Source organism: Abrus precatorius, unplaced genomic scaffold (assembly GCF_003935025.1).
Source record: "Abrus precatorius isolate BTA unplaced genomic scaffold, Abrus_2018 Scaffold8, whole genome shotgun sequence".
Lineage (NCBI taxonomy): Eukaryota > Viridiplantae > Streptophyta > Magnoliopsida > Fabales > Fabaceae > Abrus > Abrus precatorius.
The window spans coordinates 24,496,768-24,515,744 of record NW_020874428.1 but is presented as its reverse complement, the minus strand read 5'-3'; the positions used below and the strand labels follow the sequence as shown (position 1 = coordinate 24,515,744).

Sequence of the window (18,977 nt, the reverse complement as noted above, 5' to 3'; positions counted from 1 at the left end):
TTTGAAAAAAGTGAGTTTGTGGAAGGAAATTCCCTGATGACATTTACAGGGCACCGCCTTCTTAGTGGACTTCTAAAATATCGCTGTTTTTTGCAACTCTGAACTTCTTCTCCCAAATGATTTCGCAGCTGAATCTAAATGGCTTCTTCATTTCCCACCCTTCAACGCTTCAAAAACCCCTTCCACCCCAAACCCCATCTTTTTTCTCTCTCAAAGTTCGATGCTTTCGCGTTTGCCATCCTACACCTGTTCCTTCTTTTTCTCCTCTCAGTTCTGTTCCCTCGTCACGTTCCGCCACACGTGTCTCTCGCCTCATGCGAACTCAAGTGCAGCATGTTCTAACCGATTACCTCCATTTAACTCGGGGCTACAGCTTCTTAGACGCCGAGTTCATCAGCAAAAACTCGCCACGTTTTGTTGAATCATTGTTGTCAAAAATTGATGTCAAAGATGATGTTGCTCGATCGTTGAGGAAGTTCCTAAGGTATAACCCCATTAACGAGTTTGAACCCTTTTTTGAGAGTTTGGGGATTAGCCTCTCTGAGTTGCATTTGGTTCTTCCTCATGGTATGATTTTTTTGGCTGATGATTCTGTGTTGCTTGAAAATTTTCATGCTTTGTGTAATTATGGGATTCCAAGAAATAGAATGGGGAAAATTTATAAGGAAGCAAAAGAGGTTTTTGGGTATGCTAGTGGGTTGTTGTCATCGAAATTACAAGCTTATGAGAATTTGGGTTTGAGTAGATCAAGTGTTATTAAGCTTGTTGTTTGTTGCCCTTTGCTTTTGGTTGGTGATGTGAGTTGTGAATTTGTTGGTTTGCTTGATTGGTTGAAAAGAATTGGGATTGAAAGTGATTGGATGGTGAATTACTTGTCTTGTTCTAGAACATATAGTTGGAAAAGAATGCTTGATGCCTTGGATTTTCTTCATAAAGTGGGATATTCTGAGGAACAAATGCGTAATTTGTTTAAGGCAAATCCAAATTTGTTATTGGAAGGTTTTGGGAGGAAGGTGTACTTGTTTTTGGGTCGATCACTTAAATTGGGTGTTGAGATGAATGTGATTTATTCTCATTTTGTGGAGTATCCCTCTATCATGTCACATAAGTGTGCCAAAAATCTGTTGAAAGTGATTGGTTTTTTGTGTGTTATTGGAATGGGAAACCATGATGTTGCGTACATTTTGTCTAACTACATGCATCTCCTGAGCATGCATTCCTTGAAAGGTCATAAGACTGTTTGTAAGGAGTTAAAAGTTGGAAAAGCTGATTTGTGCCAAATCATTAAGGATGATCCATTGAAGCTTATTAGTTTGGCTTCAAAACAGGAACAGAAGAGCATCGACCAGGTATACTGTCATGACCCACGAAATTATTTGGAAAAAACAACTTTCTTGCTGAGACTGGGATATACTGAGAACTCTGAGGAGATGGCGAAAGCATTAAAAATGTTCCGAGGGAGAGGTGATGAATTACAAGAGAGGTTTGATTGCCTGGTAGAAGCTGGTTTGGACTACAACAGTGTGATCAAAATGATAAAACAGGCTCCTATGATTCTAAACCAGAGTAGGTCTGTCATTAAAAAGAAGATTGATTTCTTAAGAAACGTTTTAGGTTATCCAGTAGAATGTCTTGTGGGATTCCCATCATACTTTTGCCATGATTTGGAAAAAATTATGCGAAGATTTTCGATGTATGCATGGCTGAAAGAGAGGAATGCAGTTAAACCTACGTTAACCTTGAGTACCATAGTTTCATCCAATGATAAACGGTTTGTAAAATACTTTGTGAATGTGCATCCTCAAGGTCCAGCCGTCTGGAAAGGTCTAAAAAAGTTATCAAATAAAGATAAGAACTAACAGCTCCTTATATTGTATGCACTTTTATGCTGATAGATGGAGCTGGGCTTGGAGGCTTGAAAATTTCCGGAAAAATTTTAACGCCTTATCTGGTGGGTTTTTTCATGGAGCTCTACCAATAAATGACCAATTTTTTGACATATGGGGTCTTGCCACGTCTGCATCATGACCAAGATGCCATTACTCTTCTGAAACATTCCGTTGCTTGCAGGACTGACCTTGAACATTGGAAATTTGGGTACAGTTGGGATTTAACTAGAACAGCGCTGCAGGATACTCTGGATAACTTGACCAGTTTGGAGTGGATAATTTGCCTTTCTGCTGTTGGCCTTTCAAGGACAGACTACTCAGTTGGCCTCTGGCCCTCTGCAATTTGGTTGATTTTGAGAGCTGGAAACTTCGAAGTCTTTAACAATGAGAATCATAACGAGGAGATGGTGATTAGAATGTAGAAGCTTCATTCAAATAGCAGAAACTTGTGTAAAAGTTCTCTCTAGTGAGTCAACTCTAGACCATGCCCATGCTCCTTGTCTAGTTAGATAAGTGATGCCTCAGCTGGAATGAATTAAGATAAATGTTGAAGTTAGCTCCTTGGTGAACCTGGGCCAATCTGGTTTCGGCATTTTACACATGCATGAGTATGGGCTATGGCTTATATGCTTGGCTGGCTCAAGTGATTAACATGCCGTTTTCCGGCTAAGTTGGTAGCAATCAGTGGCAAGGTCTCAAGCTGGCTTGGATAATGGAATCATAAAAATGGAATTGAAGTCCGAGTCTATGGATCCTATTAGGCTGATACCTGAACAAGACTATTACTTTCACCACTTAAGAAATATGATTTCACGCTTTCAGCTTTTGTGGGCTTAGAACTGGTAGCTCTCTTTCTTACATTATGTATGAAGCTAATGATGTACTGACTCGCTGATTTTTTTAAAAATTAATACTTATTTTGGGTATTAATATAAGTCCCAATTATACTTATTTACCTAATATAAAAGTAATTATATTTAGTTGAAAAGTTAATACTTATAGTAGGTATTAATACAAGTACCAAATATACTTATTTAGCTAATATAAACAATCTTTAACAAAATATACATTTCATAACCGGAAAGCTTTTCCATAGTTAATAAAATAAAACAAACCTTTGGGATGTTTATATTGATGATTTTTTTCATTTAATAAATTAGGGTTAACATGTAATTTTGCACTATATTTATGAAATCAATATATTATTATGTTTCAAATGATAACGAATATGTAAATTAAGTTAATACAGGAAAATGTTTGATTTTGTTAAATACTGTTTTTGGTAGTGCTAGTGGTTGGACTATTGAAAAGACTGACTGTGTGTGAATTGAATTGATGATCATTTAATATGTATAATTTATAATAGGTTAGAGTGTTTTTTATTTTATAAATATATTCTTAATAAAATGTTGATACTTAAAAAAAAAAAAAAGTTAATACATTATGTATATGAGTAAGATTTACAAAATTTTTAATCATGACATGAATATATTCAAACAATTATTTATTTATGGTTAGCTGTTAAATTAAATAGAAAAGACAGATTAATAATAAAGAATTTATCAAATTAATTCACTATTAAAGTTTGAATAAATCATACTTTTTATACTATAAGAGCGACTTAAATTATATTATTTTTTATTTTATTTTTAAAAAAGTGTAATTTTTTCTTGAACTAGAAAAGACAATTTTTTTTTATTTAAATGTAAATTAATTGTTTAATGGTTGTTGTGAGATTATAAATGAAAAGAAATTTTACTCTTCCTAATGTTCTCCACATTACTTATTATTAACTGTGAATACTTTTATTTCTCACTTAGGATTTTAAAAAATTTGAAATGAAATTTTAAATTCTTCTGTAATAAAATTTTGAAGTTTTACTCAAGATATTCATTTAATTTTCTAAACTCTTAAAACAAGGGTGTCAGAAGATCTATTAATATCTATTTATCATTGATAAAAAGAATTCATTAACATTTAAATAAACTAAAATATAAAAATACAACTATAACTTTTTAAAATATAAACACAACGCGTCTTTATTTTTAAAAATATATAATTAAAAAATAAAATAAATTTAATTTAAACATTTCTCTAAAAGGAAAACTGGTTGCCATTAAAATACTTGCATTATGTAAAGTAAAACGAATATCAAGTCGCAGCAAATATAGTTAATGACTCTGAAGAACCCAATTGATTTCCAGCCCTGCCCTTTCTTTTCTTCTCCACTTCCATAGTCATGGAAGCCACACTAACTTCTTATTTAAAATTTACCATCTTGCGTTGAAATGCTTCAAACAAAAGCCCTTTGTTGTGCCATTATCCCTCAATCCTTTTTTTTCAAAAGGGTATTCTTCAAAAGCCCCAAATGATTTCCCAGCTCTGTCGAAACCACAATTTTCTTTTCTTCCCTTGTATACATGAAAAACCCTTTGCAACCCAACACCCATTTTCTGTCTCCCTCAAAGCTCCAAGCTTTTGCGGTTCTAAGGTTACCCATGTTCCTCGAGTTTCAAGGGTGCATTCTATTCAGTCATACTATTCTGTGAAACGGGTATCTCGGTATGTAACGGCCAAAGTGCAGGATGTGCTCTTAGATTACTTGCATTCAAGTAGGGGATATAGCTTCATTGATGCTGAGTTCATTAGCAAAAATTCACCTTTTTTTGTTCAAGGTTTGGTGTCTGAGTTCCATGCACAGGATGATGATGTTGCCAGGTGTTTGAGGAAATTCCTGAGATACAATCCCATTAATGAGTTTGAACCATTTTTTGAGAGTTTGGGAATTAGCCCTCATGAGTTGCATTTGTTTCTCCCACGCGGCATGATGTTTTTGTCTGATGATCATGTTTTGCTTGAAAATTTTCATGCTTTGAGTAATTATGGAATTCCACGAAATAGAATAGGGAAAATTTATAAGGAGACAAAAGAGGTTTTTGGGTATCCTAGTGAACTGTTGTTGTCAAAAATTCGAGCTTACGAGAATTTGTGTTTGAGTAGATCCGTGGTCATCAAGCTTGCTGTTTGTTGCCCTTCACTTTTGGTTGGTGAAACAAGCCGTGAATTGGTCATGATTCTTGATTGGTTGAAGAAAATTGGTATTGAACATGATTGGATTGGGAAATATTTGTCTTGTTCAAAAAGTTATGACTTGAAAAGAATGCTTGATGCTATGCAATTTCTTCATAAAGTGGGCTATTCTGAGAAACAGATGCACAATTTGTTCAAGGAAAACCCTGTATTATTGATGGAAGGTATTGGGAAGAAGCTGTATGCATTTTTGGGTCTATCATTAAAGTTAGGTCTCAGTAAGAATGTGATTTATTCTTCTTTTATAGAATATCCCTATATCATGTCAAATAAATGTGCCAAAAATCTCTTGAGAGTGATTGGTTTTTTGTGTTATGTTGGAATGGAAACAAAAGACATTTCACACATTTTGGCTAAACACATGCATCTCCTGAGCTTGCATCCCTTGAAAGGTCCTAAAGCTGTTTGTTGGCAGTTAAAAATTGGAAAAGCTGATTTATGCCAAATCATAAAGGATGATCCACGGAAGCTTATTAGTTTGGCTTCAAAACTGAAACAGAATAGTGCTGTACAGCTATCGTGTGATGACCCAAGCAAGCATTTAGAGAAAACAACGTTCTTGCTGAAACTGGGATATGCAGAGAACTCTGAGGAGATGGCAAAAGCAGTAAAAAGGTTCCGAGGGAGAGGTGATCAATTACAGGAGAGGTTTGATTGCCTGGTTCAAGCTGGTTTGGACTATAACATTGCAATCAAAATGATAAAACAGGCTCCTATGATTCTAAACCAGAACAAAGTTGTAATTCAAAAGAAGATTGATTTCTTAAGAAACATTTTAGGTTACCCATTAGAATCTGTTGTGGCATTTCCAGTATACTTATGCTATGATTTGGGGAGAATTACGCTCAGACTTTCAATGTATGCATGGGTGAAGGAAAGGAAAGCAGCAAAACCAATGATGACCTTGAGCACTATTCTTGCATCCTCTGAGGAAAAGTTTGTAAAATACTTTGTGAATGTGCATCCTGAAGGTTCAACAGTCTGGGAAGGTCTAAAGAGATTATCGCAAAAGGATTAGAGCTAACTCTTCCCTTAAGTTTTGTCTGGATGTCTATTTATCTTAAAATATGCCTTGCTAACTCATTTTACCCAAAATACAATTTTTATTTTTTATTTTTGGCGATAGGAAGTTCCTTCGTAAATGAATAGGCTTTTTTCTTTTTTTTAAAAGAAAATGCACATTAAAAAAATCTATTTAATTGTTGATTCATCCTTTAGTTTCTCTTTACTTTTTTTTCTCATTCTTGATGTCTGATTAGACTGAGGTCATTGAAGTGTTACTAAGGTGTGTATTATTATTATTTATATGATTTGGTTTTAACTATTTTCTTTTATTCTGAACAATTGATTATCATTAAACAAATCCCAATGAAGACCAACTGTCTTCAGTTGAAGATGTTTGATAAATGTAATCAGGAAAAGCGAAACTGCGTTTTTAATTGTATTGCTTCATGGTAATTAAGGTGATTACCTTCAAAGACGGCTTCTTTGCCATATCTTTTGTGTATCAATCAAGTATATATCCATAACCAGATTCTCGCTCTGGGATAAGCTGTTAATGCTAATCAATGGAAACCAAACAAGCTTCATGTATGATGAAATCAACAACCAAAAGAAGAAACAGCATCGGAATCGTGACAGAGGATAGGCTATAATATCTTTAGTGGAGGGATATTTTGGAACTGAAATGTATATTGAAAATTTCTTCTTAAGATAAAGCAACCTTTTAGTTTATTTATATATGGATCTATGGATATTCACAGTTGGGTTTATTTAAAGAATCTTAAACCCTGTTTCTTGCTCTGTGTACACTACACATGACATGATTTCTTCTGACAAAAGCATTTCCTTTGGTCTAAAGTGTGATGCAATGCAGTAAGTTAATATAACCCAGCAACTTTTCTTCTTGTTCCTGAGCTATAATCAAAAGTATATCCCACAAGCCATCAAAATGCTTTTAGTCTTTTACTTCTTGAAGTATATGCTGCTTAAAATTTACACGATTGCACTGATTTTTTCACTAGGACTTTGTTAGATACTCCATAACACACACACATACACACACACACACACACACAGAGAGAGAGAGAGAGAGTGGTTGATCCAATCTAAAACCCAACATGATCTTCGACTTCGCATTAAATAGGACATAAATATGGGAAGGAAAGCATACATGGAAGATACCTGCCTGAATGTCTATTCCAGTAAGCTAAACTGCCTGACAAGTATAATCGATGATACTATATACTACTCAACAAAACGATTTATTTTTAATTATCAGCACATTTTATAGTTAACGTGCTGTACTAGCATTTTTATATATGTACACATCGACATGCAGTCATTCATTGGAAGGCCCAAAAGGCATTTTATGGTGAATGTACAAACATGACGAGATTACAGTACATAAATAAAATTCCACAAGTAGTTATTTATTGTAAAAATTTATGTAAAACACGCAGCATCAAGTACTTTACAACGATACTATTAGTCTTCTCAGTTGGATGGAAAGAGTCCCAAAACACATATTTGGAAGCATCTGAACAACTGAACATGCCACCCCTGCTGCATGCATAACCCATCTCGTACATTCCAGTGCCACAACACGCCACTGAAGTTGATTCAAACCCTTAAAAAAAAAAAAGAATTGATGTGGATCATGATTATTTTATATATATAAAAAATAAGTCTTGCTAACTTTTAACCTCAGAACATTGGTTGAGGAATCAATAAAGAACAAAATTTACGTATTGTTTTTTATGTTTACTTATCCAAATTTGAGTTTTATCTCATTAATTTGCAATAACATTAAATAAAAATATTTTTATCAAAATGAAACACATATTTTAATCGTCAAACAACATCAATAACACCTAAAGAACAATGTGTAAGTTTTATCCATTAATAGATAATAAGTTTTTGTTAAAAATTGTGTAAGAATACATTAAAACATGAGAGTGAGTGATTTTTCAGTTTTCTAACAAAATATTCTATTTTTAATTCTTTAATCAGTGTCTTAAGAGCATTAGTTAACATTTTTCAAAAGAAGCAGCAGAAGAATATATGCATGGTTTGTAACAACATACCATAAACTTCAGGTTTTCTTATTATATGCAACATAACGTAATACGGATTTGAGAACACCAAATTGAGTCCAGGGAGCTCTTGGTTGAGCTTAGTGGTCAAATTCTTGAGCTTATCATTGAACTCCAAAGCAACATCATTGTACCTAGAAACACAGTCATTCCCACCAACAATATTTGTGGTTCTCTCCAATGGCAGGCACCCCATAGGAGGTAACCCTCCTAAGGATATCTTCCTAGCACCAAGACCATAGAGGTTCCTGATGAAGTTCTCAGCTATGCCAGCCAGAAAAGTTTGGTACTGTTGGGGTGTGTATTGAGATGCTCTACCAGGCATTGTATAGTAGTTCTCAAGAAAGTCGTTTGTTCCAAGACTCATCATGTGTAATGCTTCGGCTATGGTCTCGTTTGCCTTGCTTTCACCAAGATAAGCACTTAACTTCTTTTGGTATCCTTTGTAGTACTCTAATTGCCTCCATAATGGTATCACAGACTGCATCCAAGATTACAATTTCCATAATATATTATGTGTTAGCCTCATAATTTTTTTTTATTTCAGATTTAAAAATTAATTTCAAAATAATGAAAAATAAAAAAGGGATTGTTTTTATTTTTCCTATGTATTTGACAGAGAGCAGCAAAGAGAAACAGGGGAGAGGCAAAGAGAAGTGGCAGTAGAGGGGAGGGTTGGAAATGTGGGTAAAAGAGTACGTGTAACCTAACCCAACCTTGTATATCAAATTACATCAAATATTTTTTTTTAAATATTCTTAACTTGCTTTTTTTTTTTGGTCAAATTTTAAATATTTTAAATCATTTATAAACATCTTTGAATTTTTTTATTTGATATTATTTATTTTAAAATTTACCCAAGTTAATTATAAAAAATTTTACAATTTTTAATATTTTTATTTATATTTTAATAGCATTACATAAATTTAAAAATACTTATGTTATATATATATATATATATATATATATATAAACTTATTTTTACAACTTATAAGAGATTTTTTAAAAAAAAATATTTATCTAAAATTAAGTTAAACTAAAAGGATATATAAATAAATAGGTAAAATATATTTTTTATCTTTGTAAATGTACTAAATTTAGTTTTAGTTTTTTTATTAAATTCAACCCTTATTAATTTTTTAAAAAACAATTATTATTATCACTCGTTGATAACATGACATACATTTAGATATGTCATGCTATATGCTACCTCAAAATAATCATGAACGTGACACACTTAAATGTATATCATGTCATCACTAAGTGATGAAAAGAATTATTTAAAAAAAAAGTATAATATCAAAATTAATAATATTATTTTTAAAAATTTAAAATTAAATTTATTTATAAAATTTTAAAATGGGTTTATACTTAAATTAATTTAAGCAAACATGTTAGCTGGCCAATAAGATGGAAAAAAGGGATTTAATTCCTCCAAAATAACAGATAATTATAAACGCAGATTAAAACATTTTATAATTTGGCGTGCATGACGTACATGTATTTAATCGTAATTTTAACTACTAAATTTTAGTTAATAATTGATTATATTTTATCTTTTAAAATACCCTTTGGAAGAGTTAAAGAAGTATAATAGGATTAAAGCCAAATCTTGAACTCAAAATGGGGGGATAAATAAGAAAGGTAATTTGAATTAACCATACATGTCTACACATATTATAAAAAATAAAATAAAATATTTCAAAAAGAGAATGAGATCTATCACTCTAGAGATGGATCATGTGAGGAAATTCCATCATATAAAACAAAACGACAAAGATAACAACAACATCAATTAAAGAATATTGTAAGTTCCTAGAAAAAGAAAACAAAGAAAAGAGGTGGGTTGTTAAAAGAGTACGTAAACCACTTCCATTATATACATGGTATAGTCTGAAAAAGACGTGAGTTATATTATATAATTACCAGAACAGCTGAAGTAGCGTTATCGTAACCCGTTGCTGCAGAAGCAAAAGTGACCCCAGTGGCAAAATCTGAAATATTATAGCTAGGATCCAAATATGGAGGCACATTTTGTTTGAGCCCAAAAGACTCAGATATAAAATCAGTGGGTATTCTCCCATTGCAGAATCTCCCAGTTGCTTCTCCACCTTCAAAGTCACGCCCATATGGTTGGAAATTGCTCCGTGCAATCGTTGGTATGTAATTGTTGTTACCCGCATCCACCGAAGAGTCACCGAAGACGATGAGTGCAGGAACCTTTGCATTAGTTTTGGCCACAAGGGTGATGAGTAATTGAAGCACAATGTGGGAGCATAGTGATAGTGTTTTTCCATGCATTTTTTCCATTGTTAGTTTGTGTGTATGCTTGTTGTTTGGGGTTACTTTGGAGTGGACTAAAGGAGTGAGCTTGTGGTATAATAAATATTGGTTAGGACTATTAATGGAACTTTGATCTTTTGATGTTTGGGTGAAGAAGTTGTTGGAAACTATAATTGCTAAGACAACATCACAGCTCTACGGATGGGACTCGCATTCAAACCATCTTTATTTTGGGGTACATTAGATTACCTTTCTTCGTTATTACTTTTTATTTGTGAATAAGTCTAAAAATATCACTTTATTTTTATTTTTTTATTTCAATAACTTATTCAAGAAATTGCAAAAAATAATTTTTTTTATCTTCATTGTTTCTTTAGTTACTGCTAAAAGAAATAAAAAAAAATACCAGTGATATATTTTTTTATAATTATTGATAAAATATATTTTAAAATTTTAAAAATAAATTAAATAGAAACCAACCACATCCTAGATATGACGAGTGTCTTGTGAATGAGCCAGGTGATAGTTTAGCTGAAAATAGAAATTAAAAGAATGTGAAAACGTCTCCACAATAAATCTTATAACAGATTTATTATTTTGAACATTAAAAAATTGACATCAAATCACGTGTAATATTATGTATAATTTTTCTATTTCACTTTTTAAATTTTTCAAAAAATAAACCTTCAAAATCAAGAGGGATAACGTTTTATTGTCCCGTTCTAGTGTTCACAGAAGAAAAAACACTTGTCATCTTAATATATATATATATATATATATATATATATATATATATGATATTTTGCATGTTAATAAATTCACGTGAAAAAGAAAAAAATACAAGCATCTTAAATAAGATCTTTGAAATTTCGATTTGATCCTACCTATTTAATGTATTTATATCTAATTCTCTTTTCACCCCATACGAAAGACTTACGTAATGTTCCACTCTCACGAAAATGTCTTAAATCGAAGAAAATAGAACATATATTTATTTTTGGTTTGTGTTAAAAAAAAAGTTTCCATTTTACAGTTTTAAATTTATATCTTATTTTTCTTTTGTGTAAAAAAAATTAAATTTTCCTAGTTCCCGTGATAGAGCGTACATAGGTGTGATTGGCTAGTTTGTTTGTGTCGATTTGAGTAGTATTGCATTCATGATAATAAAGACACTTCATGCCTTCCAACAAGTGTTTGAACTCTTCTCATACAACTTAGAGTGCTTCTCAGTAATTACACTCTGCCCTTCTTAATTATACTGTGTTTGGAATTCGCAATTAAGTGTCGATTTCTTTTGTCCAAAAACTTAAGCAATACTCTATTTTAAATATATTTTTATTTAATTTTTTAAAATAATTTTAGGTAATTAATTTATAAGATAATAAATATTTTGTCTTTTAAGAACATAGACTAATCCCACTGAGTATGTTAAAGAAAGTATTTAAAAGGTTGTGTTGTTATAATTGTTCTTGTTCTAGAAATTGGCACAATTGATTTTAAAAGATGAAAAATTATTTAGATATGAAATAGTTTTGATATACTATTGCAGAAAGATTTTTACACTATTAATAATTAAAATAACTCAAAATATGACTTCTAAAGTACTATGTAATTATTTTTGTTTATCTATTTGGAGAGAATGTTTTTATATTTATTTGTCTATATAGAATTTATAGACAATATTAATTATTGTTATTCTTTTGTTAATGCTCATTGTTCTTAGAATATTTTAAATCCTCCTACTTACTACATGAGAAAAGAGTTAAATACATTTTATGTTTTGCAGATATTAAATACATTTGTATTCTTATTTAGTACTATTTATTAAAGTATTCGGAAGATTAAAAGAATATTATTACTCTCTGCTCATATAAGAGATTCGTTAACAGGGGATAAATTAGTAAATATAGTTATTAATTATAATAAAATTATCAAATTTCTTAGTCTGTGTACTTTTTTCACTGAAAGATAAATAAAAATAAATGTAATATTATTATAAAAGATATTTCTGATCATATATCTATGTATGATTAAATAATGATAATACAAAAAAATATTATAAATGGAGTGTTAAGTGGGATACAAATTGGAGCGTCCGAAAATAGCGTAAGTGTAAGGAAAGGATCAGATGTGGTCCTTCTAAATGGATTAAGTTGTGAACCCAGCAAATGGAGTGTTTGGTTCTGCATCAATGTTTCAAATTTATTGAAATGTAGATCCATTTTAACCTTATAATTATAACTTTTACGTTAATTTTACATAATTTTATTAGATTTTCAAACATGCATAACAAGAAATACCACTCATTGCATTCATGTAGCATACGCCTTTTAATGTACTGATAAAAATAAAGAGCATACGTAAATAGGTGGATAATGATCCTTTCGTTATGTATAGTCATATATTAATCATATGATACTTTCTATCAATATTTAACTGAAAAGTCAACAGAAGCCTCGTTTCATTTACTTCGAAAATCCTAAGAATTTATATGTACCTTTCTAAAGATTGAAATTTAAATTGTTCATAACTTAAATTTCGAGGTACTAATTTAAACTTCTCCAAAGACTATTTAATTTGATGATGCAATATTGGGTGTGTCGCATTATTCGGTACCTAATGCATTAAGTTCAAGTTATATTTTTAAAAAATAAATTTTTATAATGAGTATAATACACATAATATGATCTAAGCATTAAATATATTTATACTATAAATATATTTTAGAGAGCTGATCTTGTCTAAATCAAGAATATTCATAATATATTAGTGTGAATTTTTTAAATGATTTTTTATGCATAATATTGAACCTAAAACATTGTACATTTAGTAAAATATAACTTCGTCCAAATTAAGAAATAGTACGTAACAGTTGATATCTTAAAAATGGGACAATAAAAGGAATAAAAAAGATAAACCGAAATATGCTCTTAGTTATTTATAACATAATTAGAAAATTTGAAATGAAAACTGAATAACTTCTCACATATCAAATCATATATATATTGGCCATCGATCGTTCTATATTTTTGACCTAATTAAAAAGAGGTAGAAGCTTCTTGTAAAGGTGAGTCATTCTCAGTTGTTGCAAAGTTATGAGGATGACTCACCGTGCAAAACCATAAATAAGTTCGTGAGCTTAAGTTTCCCCCACTTCCATTGCATGAACCGATCTTGTGGATTGGTGAATTATATTCAACCAAATCCGTACATTAATAAATTGGAACCAGGCATGATCTACCAAAATCTAGTAAAAAGTACTTCTTTTCGGAAGTCTGAACCACATTCTCCATATCTGGTAGAGATAGCTGCACAATACCCCATTTTTTATGGCATATAAAAGTTTAATGTGAATGTGAGGAGGGCTTTTCTTGTTATTTTCAAGGACAAGATATATCACAAATTTCGACGACTATTAGTAATTTTCTTTTTATTAACGAGATTAATAGTTGGCCCCATCAAACAAATCCTAAATTCAAACTTGAAATATAACAGTTAAGAGTGGTTAAAAAGAGTGTATTAAAGAATATTTTTGTTAGTATTCCTCAACATACGTTTGTTACATATAAGAGAAAATGTTATAGTTAATGAAGAGTGTGACGTTTGTTTTAAATTTTAGTAATCAAAAACTTACTGGCAAACATAATGCTAATTTTGTTTATGTAATTAAGTTACTTGTATTACAAACTATATGAGCATGGTGCGCATACAAAATGTTGCCCAATAGATCGATGAAACTCAAATTCAAAAAATTTAAATGCAGACGTTTGATCGAAGCAGCTAGCCAAGTGATGTCACTTAGAGACATGTTATGCCCATTAATGTTGAAATTCCATAGAAACTGGAGTTCAACTAAAACATTGGTATTTAGAAATTTTACACAGGATCAACTATTATTAAAGTGTTTTTTTGTGGGCTTCATATTAAATTAGATGAGACTAAAATTTAGCCCACGCGTTCGCGAATGAATTCATAATTTAACCCATATTATATATATTTTTTCTTCTAAATGCTACAATTTAGAAGGAAAAAAAAATAATATGGGTTAAATTAAAAGAAAAACAATATCAAGATGTCATATTTTTTTTAGTAATTCTTGTTTTATTGTATTGACAGGCGTAGGCTTCTTTAATGCATACAAGAAAAGAAAGGTTTCCAATCCGAGAGTTCATATTATGAATCATGCATGCATGTTTGACTTGGTTTGCAACACCAACTACCACCGAAAGAGGTAGAAGGCTTACGCTGATGCAAAGAGTGATGCGCGCGGCAGCATAATTAATTAGCCAGTCGTGTAGTTGCAACCGCCCAAGGAACAAGATCCTCAGTTCTTGGCCTAAGCCATTAATTGATCAATGCTACCCAACAAGAAAGGAGGTGATGTGATTTATGTGTATATTACTTAATAAATGATGAGTTTTGCTTTCTGTTGTCACTAACTAGTAAGTGGATTTCTATCCTCGATCGCTCACCATTCTCCATGAGTGTGTGTTGTGTGTGAAACTTTTCCATTCGTGGCCATACCATAGTTGAATAAATTCATGAAGATTACGTTTACAAAGAGTAAGGATTTCCATCAAATGACACTTGTTTTTTTGTGGTACACAAAAATACTTAGAATAACAAATACATAAAATAAAAATGATAGTTAAAGTGTAAAGACCTCGAGTCTCTTTTCATATTGATTGACTTATTGCTACTGTATCATTTAGAAATCTTATAACAAGGAAAAAAAAAAGGAAAGGAGAAGAAGTCATATATTATATATGGTGATAATTATGATCAAAATATCTCATGAAGAAACTAAGGTTGAACTTTTATATTTTAACTGAAAATTATAAAAGTTAAGAACTAATTCAATTTACATTAGTTAATCTTTATTTTTATTATTATTTTGGGTTAAAACGTAATATTTTAATTACTGATTTATTATGTTTTAAGTTGATAGAATAAACTACATCATTAATTAAGTCTTTTTTAAGTTTTATACTTTATTATATTATATTTAGTAAGCTTGTTTATTAAAATCTTTTAAAGTTTTTATTTAAATTATCAGTTATTGGAATTGGTCATTATTAAAACTTTGTAAGGTTTCACTTTTTATTTCAAATACTTATCTAGAAAAGAAATTTTAGTTTTGAATGAGAACTAATGATAAAGAGTTTGTGTTTTTTAAAGTTCTTAGAAAGAACATTGCTTGAATTTTATTAAAGATCTCACACTCTTAACAATTTTACATCAAACTTATTATTCTTTAATTTTTGTTGAATTGAATTTGTGGTGTTTTATTCTCTCTTTTTTTCTTTCTATTTTTTTAATTTTTTATTTATTATATTTAAATCGTAATTTTTGTTCAGATTATCTTGTAATCATATCTTACTATTTACTGATCCTTTTTTGTATTTTTTTTTTATAGCATCTTGTATTTTATAAGGTCTTTTTTATCTTTGTTTTGATGATTTTTAATTTGATTTAAGTAACTCAACGATAGATCTGTTAATTTTATTTCAAAGTCATATTCCTAAAATCTAAGACCTAATCTCATTCAGAGTTTCAAATGTTTGAAAGGAGTGATAACAAATAAAAAAATAAACACAATGCTAAATAAATCTTACAAACTTGTAAGAATTTGAAAGGAGTAACAATTAAAAAAAAAACGTGTCTTCTCAACATAAGATGTAAAAGATATAAGTTATTTAACTAAGATAAAATTCAATATGATCAAATAAAGATATAAAAGAAAAATTAATTAAGCATGCAAAATAGTACTAACAATCACTTAAATATCAAAAGAATAAAATGTATAAATAAGAATAAAGAAGATTTAAAAAATTCTAGAAATAGAGATAATGTGTGAAACTAATGTTTTATGATATCCAATCATTGAAAATGAAAAATCACATCTATTCAACAATAAAAAAAAAATTAGTTATTATGTCTACTTTAAATATATACAAAAAATAGTTTTCTCTTTTTACTCGTCAGTTTTTTGTCTCTCTTGATAAAATAATTCTTTTTTCTTTATCTCTATATTTAGTGAGACATAAAATAGACTTTTCATGTTTGAGTTTTTTTTTTTTTTTTTTTCTATTTTCCATGTAGAAAAAGAATTTAATGTCAAAAGAAAATGATATTATTGGCCTCATAGAACACTTATGGAAACTCAAATTGCTACCATGTGAGATGTAGAACTATGTATTACATCTGCATTTAAGTGTTATATAACTAACAACAAAATACGTGGTATGTAATTTATTCTCTGATGTTTGGTAAAAACATTGATAACTATGCATTTTCTGAATTGTTTAAGTTTTTGCTACTGGAATCACAGAATTTTTTTTTATCAAACCACTAGATATTGTGGAAATTTTCAAATCAAAGCTCGCTTAAAGCTGTTTTGAAGAAAATGGTCCAATGATGTGTTGGTAACTTTAAAGAATGATTGGCTGTTGTTTCAGCCCATTGTCTATTTCAAATGGCTTCATGTAAAATAATATATTTCTTGTTTTCAAAGCTTTGCATTCCTAACCGAGTAATTAATTCTTAGGGGCCCTACTGCATATATGGGGTACCATAGTATTAGAAATTAAATGAGATATTCGACCTGAAAAAAAAAAGGAAAAATAAATTAGTGAGAACATTACAATATTCTAATGTTTTTGTTCTAACAGTACGGACCTGATTAGAAAGTTTTAAAATTATAAAAACTTAATTACAAACTTTTAAAATCTTCATATTTAAGTCAGAATTGTGAAATAGGTGAATAAGCAGTGATTCAAATGCATGAAAAATGTCAACAATTCCATGTATCTGCACATGGATTTCAAGACAACATTTATATATATAGGAACCTATCGCTATTCACGTAATTCAGACATCATATAATGGTCCGATTCTTTTTAGGAAATATTTTGTTTTTGGAGAAACATAAATTGAATTATTAGACGAATCAGGAAATTATTTGAACAGCGGGGCCAATAAGCAAACTGGTACAACAACTCAGGTAAGGTGATGAATAACTTCTATCTATGCTATTAAATTCATCTATTGTTTCTTATTTTGCTCAAGGGCAAACTCAGGAATCAGGATCGACTTGCTCATAAGTCATAACACATGCATGTCAGTGAAGCTACAGCTTTTTAATGAAAAAAAAATTGAAAGAAATTACCATGAACAGATTAAAACTAGTACTTTTAAATTTTTTATCGTCTGAAATGGTTGGTATTTAAAAATTCTATTAAACTTTAACCAATTTGAGTTGAATTAAGTGAATCTTTTTGATAGGATAACTCTTCCATCCATTTTTTTTTTCATTCGCAGGATTTTTTTATTGTCCCTATTTAATAAATCTCATACTTTTACTTAGTGAAAATCAAAATTCTTATTATTTAGAGTAAGTGTTGGTAGCATTTTAGAGTATTTATAACTTAATCTCATAATTTTGTTTAGAATGATTGTAACGTTTTTTTTTTTTTAATTACTAACACCATTTTATTCAAATTAGTGTAACTAATACCTCTCCAGTTAAATTTTGAACGACGTTTGTGACTTGTGTAAGAATGTTGTATCCCTTTAAATCCTACCTATGCAAATGTTATACTTTTCATACTGAGGTAAGCAAGATAAAGTTTATTACAAAGGTTCTTACACTAGAAATTAAACTTATAAGCTTTTTATAAGAGAAATATAAAGGAAAGAGAAAGAAATGTGAGATAAGATGAGTAATATCATAGAAGAAAATTATATACCATTTTTTTAGTATTGTTTGTGCTATTTACTGATTAAAATTAAAGTTTTATATCAATAAAATTTTATATTTATTTTTTATTACTAAAATAAAAACATAAATCTTAATTTAAAAAGTAATTTTAAAAATACTTATAATACTCTCCTTAAGTTTTATATAATATGTTATTTATCACCATGTTCTTGTTTCGGTCAACTGTGTATAAAATTCGGTAAGAATCGTTTATAAGCTGCTCTGTTTTACTTTTTTGGGTGTTCTTGCAAAGATGTACAAGTAAAAGAGATAGTCTTTTCCATTGTGTTCTACTGTATTTGGGCCACACTCCAAGAACGCGAGTTGCACCCTGTTTTGGGCTTTGGAGCCTGCGATACATTAAATTGGGCTCTGTTTGAGCTGCGCAGCTCTGTGTGTGTGTTCTCTACCCTATAATTATAATTATGTTTACAAAAAATTAAATTATAATAATTTTTATAGTTATTGCTTGCTTAATTAGTCCTAATTTAGTATAATATATGGTAATTCTTTTATGTGTAATCATCGACGTTTTTAAATTAATTAAAATATAAAAATATAATTTTAATAATATTATTGTTAAATAATCATTTACATGTCTCAAGAAAAAAAATAGAATATGTTTTTATTGTTGATAGGAAGAATTTTATTGTTTTTAATAAAAATTAATAAAAAATAAAGATAAAAACTAAAATTAACTAAATTTAAGAATTAATATTCAAGAGGAATACAAATATTAAAAAAATACAATACAATATACTTGATGTGGCAAATATCACATAACTTATTGGGAAAAAAAGTATATTTTAAAGGTCCTCTTGTTTAATAAAGAGATTTATTTTTTTTATTTTTCTTGATTAA

General features: G+C 29.8%; 3 protein-coding genes across 3 annotated transcripts; 2 read left to right on the top strand and 1 right to left on the bottom strand.

Moving 5' to 3' along the window:
• Positions 1–24: 24 nt before the first annotated feature.
• Positions 25–3,299, top strand: LOC113847061 (transcription termination factor MTEF18, mitochondrial-like). The gene has a single exon (XM_027475909.1). The coding sequence runs from the start codon at positions 117–119 to the stop codon at positions 1,857–1,859; it is 1,743 nt and encodes a 580-aa protein (XP_027331710.1). The 5' UTR covers positions 25–116; the 3' UTR covers positions 1,860–3,299.
• A 728-nt stretch (positions 3,300–4,027) lies between these two features.
• LOC113846643 (transcription termination factor MTEF18, mitochondrial-like) lies at positions 4,028–6,892 on the top strand. Its single transcript, XM_027475133.1, has one exon. The coding sequence runs from the start codon at positions 4,258–4,260 to the stop codon at positions 5,995–5,997; it is 1,740 nt and encodes a 579-aa protein (XP_027330934.1). The 5' UTR covers positions 4,028–4,257; the 3' UTR covers positions 5,998–6,892.
• Positions 4,837–10,434, bottom strand: LOC113846645 (GDSL esterase/lipase At2g04570-like). The gene is made up of 3 exons (XM_027475134.1): positions 10,001–10,434; positions 8,066–8,555; positions 4,837–7,608 (listed from the first exon to the last, which is right to left on the bottom strand). Exons 1-3 carry the CDS (start codon positions 10,382–10,384, stop codon positions 7,412–7,414), a joined length of 1,071 nt encoding a protein of 356 aa, XP_027330935.1. The 5' UTR covers positions 10,385–10,434; the 3' UTR covers positions 4,837–7,411.
• Positions 10,435–18,977: the final 8,543 nt, after the last annotated feature.

Bases quoted from the DNA above. Each gene is read 5' to 3' on its own strand.
- LOC113846643 (XM_027475133.1), top strand. From the start codon at position 4,258: ATGATTTCCCAGCTCTGTCGAAACCACAATTTTCTTTTCTTCCCTTGT.
- LOC113846645 (XM_027475134.1), bottom strand. From the start codon at position 10,384: ATGGAAAAAATGCATGGAAAAACACTATCACTATGCTCCCACATTGTG. The intron at 8,556-10,000 runs GTAATTATATAA...TCTTGGATGCAG, and splicing joins ACGCTACTTCAGCTGTTCTG to TCTGTGATACCATTATGGAG. The intron at 7,609-8,065 runs GTATGTTGTTAC...TTTTTTTTTAAG, and splicing joins AAGAAAACCTGAAGTTTATG to GGTTTGAATCAACTTCAGTG.
- LOC113847061 (XM_027475909.1), top strand. From the start codon at position 117: ATGATTTCGCAGCTGAATCTAAATGGCTTCTTCATTTCCCACCCTTCA.